Source organism: Hyperolius riggenbachi, chromosome 4 (assembly GCF_040937935.1).
Source record: "Hyperolius riggenbachi isolate aHypRig1 chromosome 4, aHypRig1.pri, whole genome shotgun sequence".
Lineage (NCBI taxonomy): Eukaryota > Metazoa > Chordata > Amphibia > Anura > Hyperoliidae > Hyperolius > Hyperolius riggenbachi.
Window position 1 is genome coordinate 130,661,444 of NC_090649.1, and position 19,110 is coordinate 130,680,553.

Genomic DNA, 19,110 nt, shown 5'->3' on the forward strand with positions numbered 1-19,110 from the left:
CACGAGGGGATTTGGGAGGTAAGGGACCCCCATTTAGCCGCGGGATAGCGGTGTTAATAGCAGGGGCACACATGCCCCTGCTGAATATAAGCTCTGAAGCGAGATTTATTCTCTCTTCAGACTCTCTTTAACAAGACCCACAAGACTGAAGGTGTCCTGTTATATTGTACCAGAATGTTAGCAGACCTTTTAGGTCCTGTAATTTGCAAGGTGGGGCCTACATAGATCAGACTTATTTTAGCAGAACACCCCACAGACAAAGCATGAATATGCGCTTGGCCTCTCACATGATCTGAACGTCTGCCCCAACCCCCCCCCCCCCCCCCCTTCCGTTCTTATGCTGGGAATACACAGGCCAATTCTGGCGCTCGATTTTGCACCCGATCGTTTTGCCCGCTCGTTTTTCTTATATTTTTTTTTTCAATTCACTTCAGTGTTGAATCGAGCGGCAAAGCGATCGACCGGTGATCGGACATGTCGGAAATTACCTATTGAGCAATCTTAGTGGCTCAAAATCGAGCCGTGTATTTCCAGCATTAGACCATTACATTCAGCTAGGCTGAGCTGAGCTTACATGAACTTGCTGCAGGCTGCCGACAGGCTGCTGGCCAAAACAGGATTATTTCAGCCAGCTGTAGCCTGTATGAAGCTTTAATGTAGATTAGTTCTGTATTTTGAGGAATACAAAATATAGCCACAATCTCAGGGCTTAATGGACTGTTGGCCCAGAATGGTCAGTATTTCCTTGTTGTGGACCTTGCTACTCATGTCATCCCCTTTATTTGCTGCTGATGAGTTTCACAGGTTTCCTCCTACAAGTTGTCACAATTGTTTTTCTGTTGGATAATCCAGTTGTAGCAGCAAGCTGTACAGAAAGGGCCCTTTTCCACTTGCAGCCATTTTGCCAATCACTGGAGTTGCGTATGTAAATGGTGATGCTAATTTCACACTAAAACACGTCATTTTTTTCCCCTGCGTGCAATCACCGGCTTGCAGTTTTCACCATGATCGCGCTCTGTTCCTGACAGCTATATGCCGCAATCGAGGCTAGTGGAAATTACTGCTTGCACGATCGCGTATAGCAGTGTAAAATGGCCCTCAGTATAGCCTGACCAGGCGTATTGTGGCCCAGGAATACAGACAAGCGATTACTTATTGCTTAAAAACCGATTACTTGAACATTGCACAATTATAATTTCCTTCTTTTGTACTAGTTTTGTACTGCTTGATGCCTCAGAAAATTATGCAGCCTTTTGCAAACCAATTTGAAGAAAATGTACTGCTACTTGTGCTCATTATGCTATTCAACATTAGTTGGAAGTTATTAGCCTGGGAATGTGCCAGTGACTGCATTACCAAGAAATTTGGTAAAAGTATTTAGATCCGCAAAAAAGCCCCGGTGACTGCCTAAAATAGCAGGACGTTTGTGTTATGAACGACTAATCCCCATTGTGCCATACACTCACCTGACATCCGGAAGGTTCGACCCGTGTCCCAGTTGGAACAGAGAGATTCTGCAGGATGCAGTCTTCACAGAGTTCAAGTGTTTCTACATCCACACATCATTACTTCACAGTAACTCAGAAAGCCTTCAGACATTTTCCCCACTTACTCTTACCATTCAACCCCACCCCCCCACCACCAGAATTGCATGAGCCAAAACTGTTCCAGGTACAACCCCCTCTGTACTTGGCGAAATCAATTATTCCGATTTTGTGTTCCTAACAGAAAAGGCTTTTGTGACAATAATTTGTTTGTAGCATCCAATATCCATTTAGACATGTAAACCTGTTAAGCTGTGTAAATGAAGGGGTGAAAGCATTTTTATTTTTTGTGCAGGCTGTACAGCATCAGGGAACGTTATCTCATTATATATGCATATAAATAATGGCATGAGTAGAGAATACGAACTCCGTTTTGGAACATTATAGGATGCAGACTGCAATAATTGCATTAAACCAGTTATTGAATAGTTTTAAAGAGAACCTGAACTGAAAATAAAGTCAAAATAACCATACACAGGTCATACTTACCTTCTGTGTAGTCTACTACTCAATCTTTCTCCTCTCATGTGTCCCATTTGTACACTGTGATCAATGGATTTCTCCGCCCTCCATTTTAAAAATGGCCATTACCCCCTAACAGCTTCCTGGTCAGCATACTGTTAAACTGTAATATCACCCACTTGAGCCATAGGGAAACATAGACATTACCTTGCACATTCAGTTATAACTTACAGCTACTGGTAAATAACGGTCAGCAACTGGTATATTTCAGTTCTGACAAAATATTGTCAGAACTGGAAGGTATCACTGTAAGAAGGAAATAGTGAGCTTCTGAGAGGAACTGACACTAAGTTTAGTATGTAATATTTATTTAAAGCTACATCATGTGTTATATTTTAAATAATTTTCCTCGCTTCGGGTTCCCTTTAAAGAGGAACTGTAGCGAAAAGGGGAAAAAAAAAAATCAATACATTGCAAAGTGATAAGTAAAAAAACAGAGAGATCAAGAAATGATTATTTGCCTTGTAATTTGTTCATGTTTGATCCACAATCAGTCTGCATGTAATCATCTTTACTACTGGTAGACATGAAAAAAACAGACCACACCAACTTATCTATAACCACACCGCCTAACAATGTCATAGGCTAAAAGGTTTTTTTGGGTTTTTCTTTATTTGGACAGAGGCAAATACTGGTTTTTAGGCAGCTGGAAACAGCTGTTATTTCCCACAATGCAACAAAGCTCCCAGAGTGATGTCAGTAGCTAGGTGCTGACATCACACTGTGGGAGGGGTTTCACCACAATATCAGCCATACAGGTATCCCTGATGATCTATTTGAGAAAAGGAAAAGCTTTCTTATGGGAAAAGTGGTTAAAAAAATCAGTTACTGATTGGGATGAAGTTCAATCCTTGGTCACAGTTCCTCTTTTTAAAGAGGAACTCCAGTGAAAATAATGTAATAAAAAAGTACTTCATTTTTACAATAATTATGTATAAATGATTTAGTCAGTTTGCCTATTGCAAAAATATTTTAAATCCCTGATTTATATTCTGACATTTATCACATGGTGACATTTTTACTGCTGGCAGGTGATGTAGCTGCTGCTTGCTGTTTTGGCAGTTGGAAACAGCTGTAAACAGTTAATCAAATATAGTGAACCAAGGGAGCTCATAGCAAAAAAGTGTATAAATGTATTAATACGTATAGCAATTAATACAAAACTGACACAATATATAAAAACACCCCTTTTATATATTGTCAGTTTTGATTTCATTGCTATATGTATTAATCAATTTATACACTTTTTTTTACTATGAGCTCCCTTGGTTCACTATACTTGATTAATCTATGCAAAGGTGAGACGAGCACTACTAATTATTTTAGACGTACAGGTTGATATCCCGTGTTCTATGTTGGTTTCAGCTGTAAACAGTTATTTCCCACAATGCAACAGGGTTCACAGACAGGAAACTGCCAAGAGTACGTACTCAGAATTTCTTTGTGGGAGGGGTTTCACCACAATATCAGCCATACAGCGCCCCCTGATGGTCTGTTTGTGAAAAGGAATAGATTTCATGGAAAAGATGGTATCCGCTACTGATTGGAATAGTGTTCAATTCTTGGTCGGAGTTTCTCTTTAAAGGAAAACTTAAGTGTCCTAAAAAAAATGACTTGTACTCACCCGGGGCTCCCCTCAGCCCCCTGCAGCTGAACGGTGCCCTCGCCGTGTCTCTCCGATGCAGCTGGACTCGCCGGCGGCCACCTCCGGTTTGGCCGACAGGCTGGGAACGCGGCTAATCAGCCGCGTTCCCAGCCTGTCGGCCGGTGACGGCCGAACCGGAAGTGGCCGCCGGCGAGTTCAGCTGCATCGGAGAGACACGGCGAGGGCACCGTTCAGCTGCAGGGGGCTGAGGGGAGCCCCGGGTGAGTACAAGTCATTTTTTTTTTTTTTAGGACACTTAAGTATTCCTTTAAGTAGCATTGAAGAAAAATCAGTTTTTTTTCCTTTAGGGCTTGTTTCCACTGTAGCGGTGCGGAATCGCCTGGATTCCACCGCTGAAGAAATCGCATGCGGCTGCGTTTCCCCATGCGGATTTCCCCGCGATTTCGCATGCGATTTCGCATGGCAAGGAGCCATGCGAATTTAACCATGTCACTGCCTGGGTTAAGTTCCATTGGCTTTCATGCGAAATCGCATGCGAAATCGCGGGGAAATCCGCATGACAAAGCCGCATGCGATTTCCCTATTAAATACATTAGCGGCGATTCGCATGCATTCCACTCGCAGGCGAATTCGTTGACTCTTTTGTGCGTTTTTTTACCGCTGAAAAAAACGCACCTCAACAACGCTACAGTGGAAACAGGCCCATCCACTTGCATTACATGTGCGAATCCGCATGTGTTGGACACATGCGGATTCGCGATAGTGGAAACGAGCCCTTAGACTGCCACCCAGCTCTACCCCAAACTCTGTAGTTTGTTGCCTTTACCTGGATGAAGCCTTAATTTTCCTAGTGTGTATCCATGATTCATTTGTTTAGGACTGCTGAAAAACATTGTTTTTTCTCTTCTATTATAAACCCTTATCCTTACACTGTTTAGTGCTTATCAATCAAGTTTTCTTTATCAGTATATGTGCTTTTTGGGCAGCATATGTTGGCTAAATACTTCTTAGATCATGATCTTAGGCAGGAAGACAGTCTGTAGGGCCAGCAAGGAGCAGGTGAACTGGTCTACCATAAACAATAGTCAGACAGAGTTCCTGACCCTGTGTTCTCCCCTCCTGCAGACCACTTCACACACTTTTTTTAGTTTTTTTTTCTTCCATAAACAGCTTTTTTGGCTATAGGTCAGAAATGCCCGGCTAATGAGTGCTGGGCACAATCCAGAGCTGCTGCTCCTGCTCTGACCGGATTCTCAAGACTTCTGGAAATAGGACAGGCTCAATTGAGACTTTATATGCCAAGTTGTAAACGGTACAAATATTTCTATATTTTTTTTCCAGTGTGTGTGGATGCACATGACAAGCATCATTGCTTACTGCCTATGGGGCCTCTGCTCCCTCCTTTGAAGAGCTACACAGCAGTTCTGTATTAAAGGAGAATTTCACAAAATGTCATTGCAATGTTTAGGAGTAACATTTGCAGTTTATACCTATTAAGGTTTGATGGGTAACAAAGCCTATCGGCAGCAAAATAGTGTTCAGCCTTTGATTTTAGTCAGAATTCTGACTAGTGCCTATGAGTAAGTTGGAGAGGAAATGTGAGGAAATGTCCCCTTAAAGGGACACTTATGCCAGGACACTGTACCAAACACTGAAATTATTTACTGCTGTCTCTCACAGTGGGACAGCACCTACAATGTGAATTTCAGACCCCTCCATGATTTCTAAGTGGGAGAACTTGCAAAATTCCATGGTGTTCAAATACTTACGTTCCTCACTGTACTTGACAACCTTACTTGTGCTTGATCAGTTATTTTTAGACTGTATTAAGCTGGCCATACACTTATAGATCACCACCCAATGCTTCAAAACCAATCTGAAAAGAATCGATTCAGGAAACATTGATTCCGACCATACACTGACTGCACATCAGTTTCCAATAGACTACAGCAGGAAATCTATTGCAAATCGATTGAACTGCAGAGTTGCACTGTTCAATGCAGTGCAAAGCTATAGGACATTGATCTGCCAGTGCTCTTCGCCCGCCCCCAATTGTTTTAAATTTTCCACCCTTTTTTTTTGTCAAAATCGATCTGACATTATGGGGAATAGATTCCTAGCAGGTGAATCGAATCTGCAAAGAATCAAATGAGAAAATCAGTGTATGGGCACCTTTTAGATTCAGAGGATCATGTTTTAAAAGGGTTTGAGTAATTGCCAAAGTATTTAGATCCTGCATCAAGGTGTGTCCAGTGGTGTATCAAAAGAAAACCGTGCCTTTGCTTACTGGTGACACCGCGCCGAGGGGGGGGGGGGGGGTTACAGCAGTGAGCACTAGGCATGAACGATTTTAGGAAAAGATTGCACGATTTCTGCCAGAAATTGCGATTTAGATTTGATTCACGATTTTCAATGGACAACGATGGATCAGCACACTGATGGTGAGTATGAGTTCCTCCAGTATAGGTAGCCATGTATAGGTGCCCCCAGTATAGTTAAGCCAACTATAGGTGCCCTAGGAAAGTTTTTTGCTAGCTATTGGTGCACCAATATAGGTAAGCCAGCTATAGGTACGGCAGTACAGGTTAGTTTAAATGGGTGCCGCACTACAGATTAGTCAGTATAGGTGCCACACTACAGGTTAGCCAGTGTATAGGTGTCGCAGTACAGGTTAGCCAGTGTATAGGTGTCGCAGTACAGGTTAGCCAGTGTATAGGTGTCGCAGTACAGGTTAGCCAGTGTATAGGTGTCGCAGTACAGGTTAGCCAGTGTATAGGTGTCGCAGTACAGGTTAGCCAGTGTATAGGTGTCGCAGTACAGGTTAGCCAGTGTATAGGTGTCGCAGTACAGGTTAGCCAGTGTATAGGTGTCGCAGTACAGGTTAGCCAGTGTATAGGTGTCGCAGTACAGGTTAGCCAGTGTATAGGTGTCGCAGTACAGGTTAGCCAGTGTATAGGTGTCGCAGTACAGGTTAGCCAGTGTATAGGTGTCGCAGTACAGGTTAGCCAGTGTATAGGTGTCGCAGTACAGGTTAGCCAGTGTATAGGTGACGCAGTACAGGTTAGCCAGTGTATAGGTGTCGCAGTACGGGTTAGCCAGTGTATAGGTGTCGCAGTACGGGTTAGCCAGTGTATAGGCGTCGCAGTACGGGTTAGCGAGTGTATAGGCGTCGCAGTACGGGTTAGCCAGTGTATAGGCGCCGCAGTACGGGTTAGCCAGTGTATAGGCGCCGCAGTACAGGTTAGCCAGTGTATAGATGGTGCAGTAAAGGTTAGCCAGTATAGTTGTGGCAGTACAGGTTAGCCATCCACCCCCCCCCCCCCCCGCCCCTCTAGTGTATATTGCCATATCAGCCACCACCCCATTTAGTGTGTATAGCCAGATCCACCCCGTCCCCCCGGTGTATATAGCCAGATCCACCTAGGTAAGCCAGCTATAGGTACCGCAGTACAGGTTAGCTTGAATGGGTGCCGCACTACAGATTAATTATTATAGGTGCCACGCTACAGGTTAGCGAGTGTATAGGTGTCACAGTGCAGGTTAGCCAGTGTATAGGTGTCACAGTACAGGTTAGCCAGTGTATAGGTGTCACAGTACAGGTTAGCCAGTGTATAGGTGTCGCAGTACAGGTTAGCCAGTGTATAGGTGTCGCAGTACAGGTTAGCCAGTGTATAGGTGTCGCAGTACAGGTTAGCCAGTGTATAGGTGTCGCAGTACAGGTTAGCCAGTGTATAGGTGTCACAGTACAGGTTAGCCAGTGTAAAGGTGTCGCAGTACAGGTTAGCCTGTATAGTTGTGGCAGTACAGATTAGTTATCCAAACTCCCCCTCCCCCCTTAGTGTATATAGCCAGATCCCTCTACGCCAGTGGTTCCCAACCCATGTGCCGCGACACATACATGTGTCGCGGCAGCTTCGGGTATGTGTCGCGGCTCTCTGAGGGGAGCAGCGCAGCGGAGGTAAAGCTGTGGGCAGCGGCGATCTCCCCTCCTTCTCTCAACTTAGGGTGCATTGCCTTCCTCGCTCTCCCCTCCGATCTGTGTGTGCGGCGGCGTTTGGCAGCGGGCGGGACTTACCTTCCGTGTCGCTCCATGTGCCGGCCGGAAGTTCTGGTGTCGCAGCCGCTGCTCTGGTCTGGATCAGGCCAGAGTAGTGGCAAATCATCCCGCGCCGGCGACGAGACCAGACGGAGGACACGGAAGGTAAGTTCCGCCCCTCTGCCAGCCACCGCACTTCATTCCGGAGGAGAGAGCGAGGGAGGGAAAGCACCCTGAGGTGCTGCTCTCCTTCCCTCGCTCTCTCCTCCTGGGGGGGGGGGGGGGCCTGGCTACAATATACTGGGCACATATACGTCTGGCTACATATACCGGGGACATATACCCCTGACTACATATACCGGGGACATATACACCTGCCTACATATACTGGGGACATATACCCCTGACTACATATAAAGCAAAGAAAGTCCAGGTTAGCACACCATTGGAAGATTCAGGTTTCTTCAATTTATTGCTTCATAAGCACATAGATATGACAATTGTTTCGGGGCCAACAACGGGTCCCCTTCTTCAGATAGTGCAAACAAACTATCTGAAGAAGGGGACCCGTTGTTGGCCCCGAAACAATTGTCATATCTATGTGCTTATGAAGCAATAAATTGAAGAAACCTGAATCTTCCAATGGTGTGCTAACCTGGACTTTCTTTGCTTGTTATGACTTTGGATGTTTGGGCTCAACATCTACAGGCTACAGCACCCACATCAGGGTAAGGTGTGCCACCTCTACAACACAATTGCACTGCCTGACTACATATACTGGGGACATATACTCCTGACTACATATACTGGGGACATATACCCCCTGGCTACATATACCGGGGACATATACACCTGCCTACATATACTGGGGACATATACCCTTGCCTACATATACTTGGGACATATACCCCTGCCTACATATACTGGGGACATATACCCCTGCCTACATATACTGGGGACATATACCCCTGCCTACATATACTGGGCACATATATCCGTGGCTACATATACTGGGGACATATACCCCCTGACTACATATACCGGGGACATATACACCTGCCTACATATACTGGGGACATATACCCCCTGCCTACATATACTGGGGACATATACACCTGCCTACATATACTGGGGACATATACCCCTGCCTACATATACTGGGCACATATACCTCTGGCTACATATACCGGGGACATATACCCCTGCCTACATATACCGGGGACATATACACCTGCCTACATATACTGGGGACATATACCCCTGACTACATATACTGGGGACATATATTCCTGACTACATATACTGGGGACATATACCCCCTGGCTACATATACCGGGGACATATACCCCTGCCTACATATACTGGGGACATATACCCCTGCCTACATATACTGGGGACATATACCCCTGCCTACATATACTGGGGACATATACCCCTGCCTACATATACTGGGGACATATACCCCTGCCTACATATACTGGGCACATATACCCCTGCCTACATATACTGGGGACATATACCCCTGGCTACATATACTGGGCACATATATCCGTGGCTACATATACTGGGGACATATACCCCCTGACTACATATACCGGGGACATCTACACCTGCCTACATATACTGGGGACATATACCCCCTGGCTACATATACCGGGGACATATACACCTGCCTACATATACTGGGGACATATACCCCTGCCTACATATACTGGGGACATATACACCTGCCTACATATACTGGGGACATATACCCCTGCCTACATATACTGGGCACATATACCCCTGGCTACATATACCGGGGACATATACCCCTGACTACATATACTGGGGACATATACTCCTGACTACATATACTGGGGACATATACCCCCTGGCTACATATACCAGGGACATATACACCTGCCTACATATACTGGGGACATATACCCCTGCCTACATATACTGGGGACATATACACCTGCCTACATATACTGGGGACATATACACCTGCCTACATATACTGGGGACATATACCCCTGGCTACATATACTAGGGACATATACACCCTGGCTACATATACTGGGGACATATACCCCTGGCTACATATACTGGGCATATATACCTCTGGCTACATATACTGGGCACATATACACCTGCCTACATATACTGGGCACATATACACCTGCCTACATATACTGGGCACATATACACCTGCTTACATATACTGGGCACATATACCCCTGGCTACATATACTGGGGACATATACCCCTGGCTACATATACTGGGCACATATACCCCTGCCTACATATACTGGGGACATATACCCCTGACTACATATACTGGGGACATATAACCCCTGGCTACATATACCGGGGACATATACCCCTGCCTACATATACTGGGGACATATACCCCTGCCTACATATACTGGGGACATATACACCTGCCTACATATACTGGGGACATATACCCCTGGCTACATATACTGGGCACATATATCCATGGCTACATATACTGGGGACATATACCCCCTGACTACATATACCGGGGACATATACACCTGCCTACATATACTGGGGACATATACCCCTGACTACATATACTGGGGACATATACCCCCTGACTACATATACCGGGGACATATACACCTGCCTACATATACTGGGGACATATACCCCTGACTACATATACCGGGGACATATACCCCCTGACTACATATACCGGGGACATATACACCTGCCTACATATACTGGGGACATATACTCCTGACTACATATACTGGGGACATATACTCCTGACTACATATACTGGGGACATATACCCCTGGCTACATATACTGGGGACATATACACCCTGGCTACATATACTGGGGACATATACCCCTGGCTACATATACTGGGCATATATACCTCTGGCTACATATACTGGGCACATATACACCTGCCTACATATACTGGGCACATATACACCTGCCTACATATACTGGGCACATATACCCCTGGCTACATATACTGGGCACATATACCCCTGGCTACATATACTGGGCACATATATCCCTGGCTACATATACTGGGGACAACTGGCTTTTTGTCATGTGCATTTACTGGTGAAAAGCTGTCTCTTATTATGTGCATTTACTGGTGAAAAGCTGTCTCTTATGTGCATTTACTGGGGAAACGCTGTCTTTCATTACCTGCATTTACTGGTGAAACGCTGTCTCTTATGTGCATTTAGTGGGGAAACGCTGTCTCTCATTACATGCATTTAGTCTACGTGTCACGGAGATCTGAACGTTTGGTTTGATGTGTCACGACTCCAAAAAGGTTGGGAACCACTGCTCTACGCCCTTAGTGTATATAGCCAGATCCCTCTACGCCCTTAAGGTGCCCCTACACTCGTCAGATTGGCAGCAGATAGATAAGAAATGCATCTGATGATCTATCTGATGCGTTTTTAGAACATTTTTTACCAGGATAGAATTCCAATAGATTTCAGTTTGAAATCTATTGAAATTCGATCTGATGGCATTTTTTTGCCATCAGATTTCCATTAAGGCCAATGCAAACTGATAAGCAATCTCATCAGATTGACCTAAATTTTCCACCCTGCCAGTTCGATGGAAATCCATCGAAATCGGTCGATTGGCCAACCGATTTGCAATCGATCAGGATCGATCGGTCGGCCAGAAAATCAGAGTGTATGGGCCCCTTTAGTGTATATAGCCAGATCCCTCCTTAGTGTATATAGCCAGATCCCTCCCCCTCCTTAGTGTATATAGCCAGATCCGCCCCCCCCCACTTAGTGTATGTAGCCAGATCCACCCCCCCTAGGGTATATAGCCAGATCACCCTCCCCCTTAGTGTATATAGCCAGATCCGCCCCCCCCCCAGTGTATATAGCCAGATCACCCCCCCCCCCCCTTAGTGTATATAGCCAGATCTGCCCCCCCCAGTGTATATAGCCAGATCTGCCCCCCCAGTGTATATAGCCAGATCTGCCCCCCCAGTGTATATAGCCAGATCTGCCCCCCCAGTGTATATAGCCAGATAACCCCCCTAGTGTATATAGCCAGATCCACGCCCCCTTAGTGTATATAGTCAGATCCGCTCCCTACACTTGGTGTGTGTATATAGCCATATCCGCCCCCCCCTTTTAGTGAATATAGCCAGACCCGCCCCACCCCCTTAGTGTATAGCCAGATTGCCCCCCCCCCAATTAGTGTATATAGCCAGATCACCCCCCCTTAGTGTATATAGCCAGATCACCCCCTCTTAGTGTATATAGCCAGATCCGCCCCCCCTAGTGTATATAGCCAGACCCCCCCCCCTTAGTGTATATAGTCAGATCCGCTCCCCGCCCCACTTAGTGTATATAGCCATATCCGCCCCCCCTTTTAGTGTATATAGCCAGACCCGCCCCACCCCCTTAGTGTATAGCCAGATTGCCCCCCCCATTAGTGTATATAGCCAGATCCCCCCCCCCCTTTGTGTATATAGCCAGATCCCCCCCCTCCTTAGTGTATATAGCCAGATCCCTCCCCCCTTAGTGTATATAGCCAGATCCCTCCCCCCTTAGTGTATATAGCCAGATCCCTCCCCCCTTAGTGTATATAGCCAGATCCCTCCCCCCTTAGTGTATATAGCCAGATCCCCCCCCCCCCTTAGTGTGTATAGCCACATCCCTCCTGCCTACCCCCCCTTAATGTGTATAGCCAGATCCCTCCCGCCTACCCCCCTTAATGTGTATAGCCAGATTACCCCCCCCCCCCAGTGTATATAGCCAGATCCCCTCCCCCCCCCCCCCAGTGTATATAGCCAGATCCCCCCCCCCCCTTAGTGTATATAGCCAGATCTGCCCCCCCTTAGTGTATATAGTCAGATCCCCCCCCCCCCCCCTCCTTAGTGTATATAGCCAGATCGCTGTGTATTTTCCCTCTTGCCGCTGCTACTTTTTCTCCTCCCAACCTCCTCCTCTGCTCCCGGCCCCTTCCTTCAGTAAAGTTCCAATTTCATTTGGCCTCACCGCATTGCAATGCAGCGCGGTGAAGAGGGAACTAACGAGTGTACAGTGTACACATAGTAACGCGGGGCCTGTACCTGGAAGTGTGACATCACTTCCTGGTGGCCAGTGTTACTAGGAAACGCTTGCTGCCTCCACCGCGGCTCACCCAGCGGCATTGCAATGCGGCGAGGAATGAGAAATTTAAACTTTATTGGTGGAAGGGGCCAGGAGCAGAGGAGGAAGTCAGCAGAAGAACAGGTAGCAGCAGCGAAAACTGCCGCTTTGACGATCTGAAGATCGACTTGGGCATAATGTGAGCACCCTCCCAAAATGTTAAGGAGAAATCTTGACTGGAATGGATTGTGTCAAATCTGAATTGATGCATTGTCTATAAGAGTGAACAGTGGCTAGAAGTCAAAATATATACAGTACAGGTAGTCCCCAGTTAACGAACGAGATAGGGACTTTAGGTTTGTTCTTAACCTGAATCTATTCTTAAGTCTTAACACTGTGCCATCTCTGTCCCCTGTGCCTCCAGTGTCTCCCTCTGTGTCACCTCTGCCCTGTGTACCTGCTTATACAAGTTTAAAAGCCATTTTTTTTCTTTGAATTTTTTAAAATCAATTTTCACAAAAAATATAAGTCCAATTTAAATTTTTTTTTTACTTGTGCACATGGAAACACAGAAACCATGCCTTTCGTACCGGCGTGTTCGTAAGTCGGGGACTACCTGTATGTAGTTGTCAAACCCCCCCCTCCACAAACATTTTTTTAGCCAGGTTTCTGAATGTCACCCAAACAAAAACTAGACAGCACAATAAAATCAGGTAGGATTTCCCCCAAAAAACAGACATCCTATCCCAGTAAAAAAAAAAAAAAAAAAATAATAATCCTAGGATAGACCCCAGATAGCTAACCCTTCAACACAAGCCTCCAGTTAAAGACTGCCATCCAAAGCAGACCTCTAATTAGCCTGCAGCCCAAAGCAGACCTCCGAGTGACAGACCCCAGGGACAAACTGCACCCCTAGTAACAAACTGCACCTCCATGACAGGTACTTGTAACTGCTGACCCCCCCCCCTTCCCCCAATAACCTAGAACCCTCTTGTTATAAAGGCCTTTTTAAAATGCAGTCCCTTCATGTAGATCTGGCAGCACTAATAGAACTTACCTGGTTGCAGTTTCAAGCCTCCTGCCTCTTCTCTGCTCCCAGACCCCATGTCACAAGAAGCTGGAGAGCAGAGCTTGCTCAGGTCGATTGCTGGCTGCTGTGATAGGGAAAGGTGGAGGAGTATTTATGGGAATTCTGTTCTTTAGAGGACAACTCAAGTGAGAGGTATATGGAGGCTGCCATATTTGTTTCCTTGTTAAACCATATCAGTTGCTTGGCAGCCCTGCTGACCTATTTGGCTGTAATAGTGGCTGACTCAGACCAGAAACAAGCATGCAGCTAATCTTGTCAGATCTGACAGTGATGTCAAACACCTGATCTGCTGCATGATTGTTCAGGGTCTATGGCTAAAAGTATCATGCTGGGAATACATAATGAGTTTTTTGGCAGATTTACTGGCCGATCGCTTTTCCAATCAATTTCCATTCACTTCTATGAGAAAATCGATCAGAAAAACTATCCCAATCGGAAATTATATATCAAGCCATCTATCTGCCCAAAAAAATATGGTGTATTCCCAGCATTAGAGGCAGATGATCAGCAGGACTGCCAGGCAACAGGTATTGTTTAAAAGGAAATAAATATGGCAGCCTCCATATGCTTCTCATTAAGTTGTCATTTAAAGTGGCACCTGAGGCATGTGTCATATGTGCACCCCTCGAGATACGCCTACATTTGTCTTTATGCTGGATGCATGTAGTGTTGGTTTATTCATTAGGTGCCAGGTCTAGGTGGGGGGAGTTCTTTTCATATTGGGATTTTTGTTTTTCATATGGCTGAACTTGGACAAATGTCGTTTTTTCTTTCCCTTTGTTTGCTTTTTCCTCCAAACTGTTATGAATTACGTTTTGAGCGGCTGTAGGATTTACATCAGCTGGATAAGGGAGGGTATTCTTTACATCACCTGAGTAAACCTACCCTTTTTTTTTTTTTAATTCCCTGGAGACTGTGACATAATTTTCCAGATCTGTGGAGTCGGAGTCGAGGAGTCTGAGTCGGGGCAATTTCTGGGTACCTGGAGTCGGAGTCGGGAGAAAATGCACCGACTCCGACTCCTAATGAATTTAAACTAATTAAAATAGAAAATATGATAAAATGTTCTATTTCTCAGATAATAGTCATCATAAAAAAATGTATATACAGTAATAGCTGTGCCTAGTCCACAAAAATGAAATCAACCAATCAAAAAATAGTTAGTTGTGTTGCTTCAATAAAGCAGTCCCCGTATTTTTTTAGAAAGTCAGATATACATATCTTTGCTACTGCACATATATATGATGTGTACATAGGAAAAAATAAAAATAAATATATATATATATATATATATATATATATATATATATATATATATATATATATATATATATATATATATATATATATATATATATATATATATATATATATATATATATATATATATATATATATATATATATATATATATATATACACTGTAAGAATAAAGCCTCATGTGCAGCTGTGTTACTAATAGAGATGGTCAATGAGATGGAAATAATTCTGCCTTGATGCTGGTTTATGCAAAAGTATGCACTCCCCTTGCTCATGAAATCAAATAATTTGGGTTGGTTTGGTGTCTATGAATCAAAGAGTACCTGAGACGGATGAAAAGAAAATTAATACCTGGGTCTTCTTCCAGCCCCCTTCAGGCTAATCTAGTCGCTGTCCTCCTCCACTCACCTGGATCTTCTGCTATGAGTCCAGGTAATTAAGCCAGTCAGCGCAGTCCGGCTGCATGCCGCTTCCACAGCCAGGAGCATTCTGCACCTGCGCAATAGTGCTGCGCAGGTGTAGTGTGCATGTCCACTACGCCCGACTGGCTCAAGTACCTGGACCCATAGCAGAAGATCCAGGTGGCGGAGGAGGACAGTAAGGGACTGATTAGCCTGAAGGGGGCTGGAGGAAGCCCCATGTATGTATAAAACTTTAATTTCATCTGTCTCAGGTTTGTTACACAGAAGTACTATACTCTACATATGCACTCCCCAGAGCTGCAGGGAATCCACTGAGAATGTTGTGCACATTGAACACAGAGGTGTTGTCTATCACCCATAAACCTGGTACAGATTGTACATGACGAATGTGTAATAGAGGAAGAATCCCCTCATTCCCCTGCAGAGTACCTGCACATCACTCTTACATGTACCCACAGTCGCCTAGGGCCTGATAGATGTTCTTTGTTCCGGTCTTCTACAAGTACTCTTACCAAGGACTAGTTTGACTAAAAGTGTTAGAGGCAGATAATCAACCGGCTAGCCAGGTAACTGGCATTGTTTAAAATTGAATAAATATGGCAGCCTCCATATCCCTCTCACTTCAATTGTATTTTAAATTTCCTAAGCATTGGCAATTAAGAAATGCATTTCATGTTACATACTTTCAGGCTTCTTGCACACCAAGACGTTGCATTAGGTGGCACGTTAAGGTCGCATAACGTGCACCTAACACAACGTATGGTGCTGCAAGAGCCGACGGTAGAGTGAGCCGCGTTAGGCGGCTCGAGTCCTATAATGTCTCCCAGAGTGGCGCTGATTGGCCAGCGGGACCACGTGATGCGGAGCGAGACACTCCGCATCACGTGGTCCCGCCGGCCAATCAGCTGCCGCCAGTGCAGTGAATATTAAGTAGCCATGTGCGCGGCTACTGTAGCTGGCTCTCCCCGCCTCCTCTCCGCCCCCCACTGCGCATGTGCAAACAGTCTAACGCGGCTATAGCCGCTCCAACGCCGTAGCATGCTGCACTTTGCACCGAACGTGCAGCATTACATGTAACGCAACGTGGGCTGTGTGAACAGCCCACTTGTGTTACATTGCTGTGCGTTGGGGGAGCGTTACACTTTATTGTGTTACATTGCTGTGCGTTGGGGGAGCGTTACAGGCGCACTAACGTGCGCCTGTAACGTCTTGGTGTGTAAGCAGCCTTAATCAACAAAATTGTAGTAAGCAAATTAAAGGAGTTGAGTCGAGGAGTCAGTCGGTGGAATCCTAACCTGTGAGGAGTCGGTGGATTTTTGTACAGACTCCACAGCCCTGTAATTTTCATAATAATTTATTTGCAATATTTTACATTTGGGAACGATGTTTGAATAGTTTCCACGTTTCCCACAAAAGTTTAATTGGTATGGTTTTTTTTACAAGTATTTTTTAAATTAGTCAAAATGTAAATCTATCTGAATTTGTTATAAGCACATTAAGTCTAATTTTGCTATAACCTTCTTAGCACGACCCACATTTGAAGAGGGGGGTGCTGCACCCGCAGGGAGGAAGCCTGAATTTGGCCGGTTCGAGAGCTGGCGCAGCTTGCGGGAGGAGTTGAATGGTGAGGAAGAGGATGGTGGAGGTGTCTGGAGAACAGCAGCTCCCAGAAGGGAAGGGGAAAGATGGCGCTCTCATAGTCCTGGTGAGTAGAGCATATATTGCAGGTTCATCTCTAATTCTGTACAGCTTATTGAGCACCTGTCTCATAATGCTGGCTGCAGCACATTATAGCTGTGAAATGAGGGCAGAAGGCAGTAAACATGAGGTACCACTCTGCTGCCATAAGAGGAAACCTATATGTATCTCTGGGGAGAGCTGCTCAAGCCATACGCGCTGCTTGATGGATATGCTAGTGAAATTCTTCGTGTCAAAGTTCACAGTTCTTGCCTGTTTAACCACTTGAGGACCACAGTGGTAACCCCCCCCCCCCCCCTAAAGACCAGGCTTTCTTTTTTCTTTTTCTTTTAGTAAAATGGCCACTGCAGCTTTAAGGCCTTGCTTCAGGGCTGCACAACACAGCACAGGAGTGATTTCCCCCCTTTTCTTCCCACCAACAGAGCTCTCTGTTGGTGGGGTCTAATCGCGCCCCCCCCCCCACACCCTAGTGTTAATTTTTTTTATAAATATTTCTTTATTTTTGTATTGTTGACAATTCATTTTTCTTTATTTTTTCCAAATCCCTCCCTCCCCCAGCCAGCCGATCATGGCGATCGGCTGTCATAGGCTTCTGCCTATGAGAGCCAATCGCTCTCAAGTGACACGGCTGTCCCCAGTACAGCGCTGCTGCAGATCGCAGCGCTGTACATGTAAATAGATGGAGGTTACGCCATCTAACAGTCTCCTGAGCGGCAATCTCTGCTTGGGGACTGAAGGCGGGGTGGAGCTCCGCCCCCCGAGCAGGAGATGCGCAAGCAGCCTGCACGCTATCTCCTGCAAAATCCAGCCCCAGGACTTGACGCCGATCTGCGTTAGTTTGTCCTGGGGCTGCCCCCGCGGCCACACCATTGGCATGGAGCGGTCTTCAGGTAATTAGTGTACAATAAGCATATACGATAACTAAGGCTTAATGTGGCCATACACATATAGATTACCACCCAATGTTCCAGAATGATCATTTCCTTCCCGAAAATAATTGATTCCTACCACACACTGCACGTCAGTTTCCAATAGATTTCAGCAGGGCATGTGTTGAAAATCAATTGAACCGCAGCAATCGCACTGTTCGATGCATTGCAAACGCTATGGGTCATCTTGCCCCACCACCGATCAACCTAAATTTTACATCCTGTCCAATTGATTCACTCAATCTGATTTTTGGTCAGAATCGGTCAAAACTCAATCAGCTAACATTTCAGGGAATAGATTTCCATCGGATGAATGGAATCTGCAGGGAATTGGATGGGAAAATGAATTAGTGTATTGGCACCTTTAGTTGATATGGATGGTTGATATAAATCTATTCACACCATTTGTGACTTCCAGGCTTTTGCAAGATGTTAGTGCGTAAGAGGTAGCGAAGGCAGTCATTTAGCTACACTTTACCACTAATTCATCAGACTGCGGTTGGAAAACTGCTGCAGTTGCTGCGACATGTATACAGGTGAGGGCCATTATCACTCCATTTCCATCCACTCCAACTCCTCAACCACCCCTTTACTGAGTAGGTGTACAGGCAAGAATACAAATAGCGGCCTAGATCATGCTCCTGGGCTGTAGCTTGAGAACAGCTGTTACAGGGTGTACTGTACATTGCAAAGCTCTTGTCGTATGAAAAACTGATTTTCATAGAGCAACGCAGCAATTGCTGGTTTTCCTGTATGGGTCAGTTTATAGGGTATATGTAAATTACTTATATCTAAGCTTTGAAGCTCTATCCTAAAAATTCAAGAGATATTTGTGGCTCAAATCTTCAACCTTTTGTTCTGATGCTGTGAAACTGTTAAAGAACCACCAAGCTTTTTCAGTGCTG

General features: G+C 45.3%; 1 protein-coding gene across 11 annotated transcripts in view; it reads left to right on the top strand.

Moving 5' to 3' along the window:
- GIGYF2 (GRB10 interacting GYF protein 2) overlaps positions 1 to 19,110 on the top strand; it is a 237,301-nt gene that overhangs the window by 99,592 nt on the left and 118,599 nt on the right. For 9 of the 11 annotated variants that reach the window (XM_068280676.1, XM_068280675.1, XM_068280681.1 and 6 more), the window contains exon 8: positions 17,104 to 17,283. The exons of the other annotated variants lie outside the window; for them this stretch is intronic. In XM_068280676.1, coding sequence (XP_068136777.1) covers positions 17,104 to 17,283 — 180 coding nt within the window. The remainder of the gene's footprint in view (positions 1 to 17,103; positions 17,284 to 19,110) is intronic. 11 annotated transcript variants of the gene reach the window in all.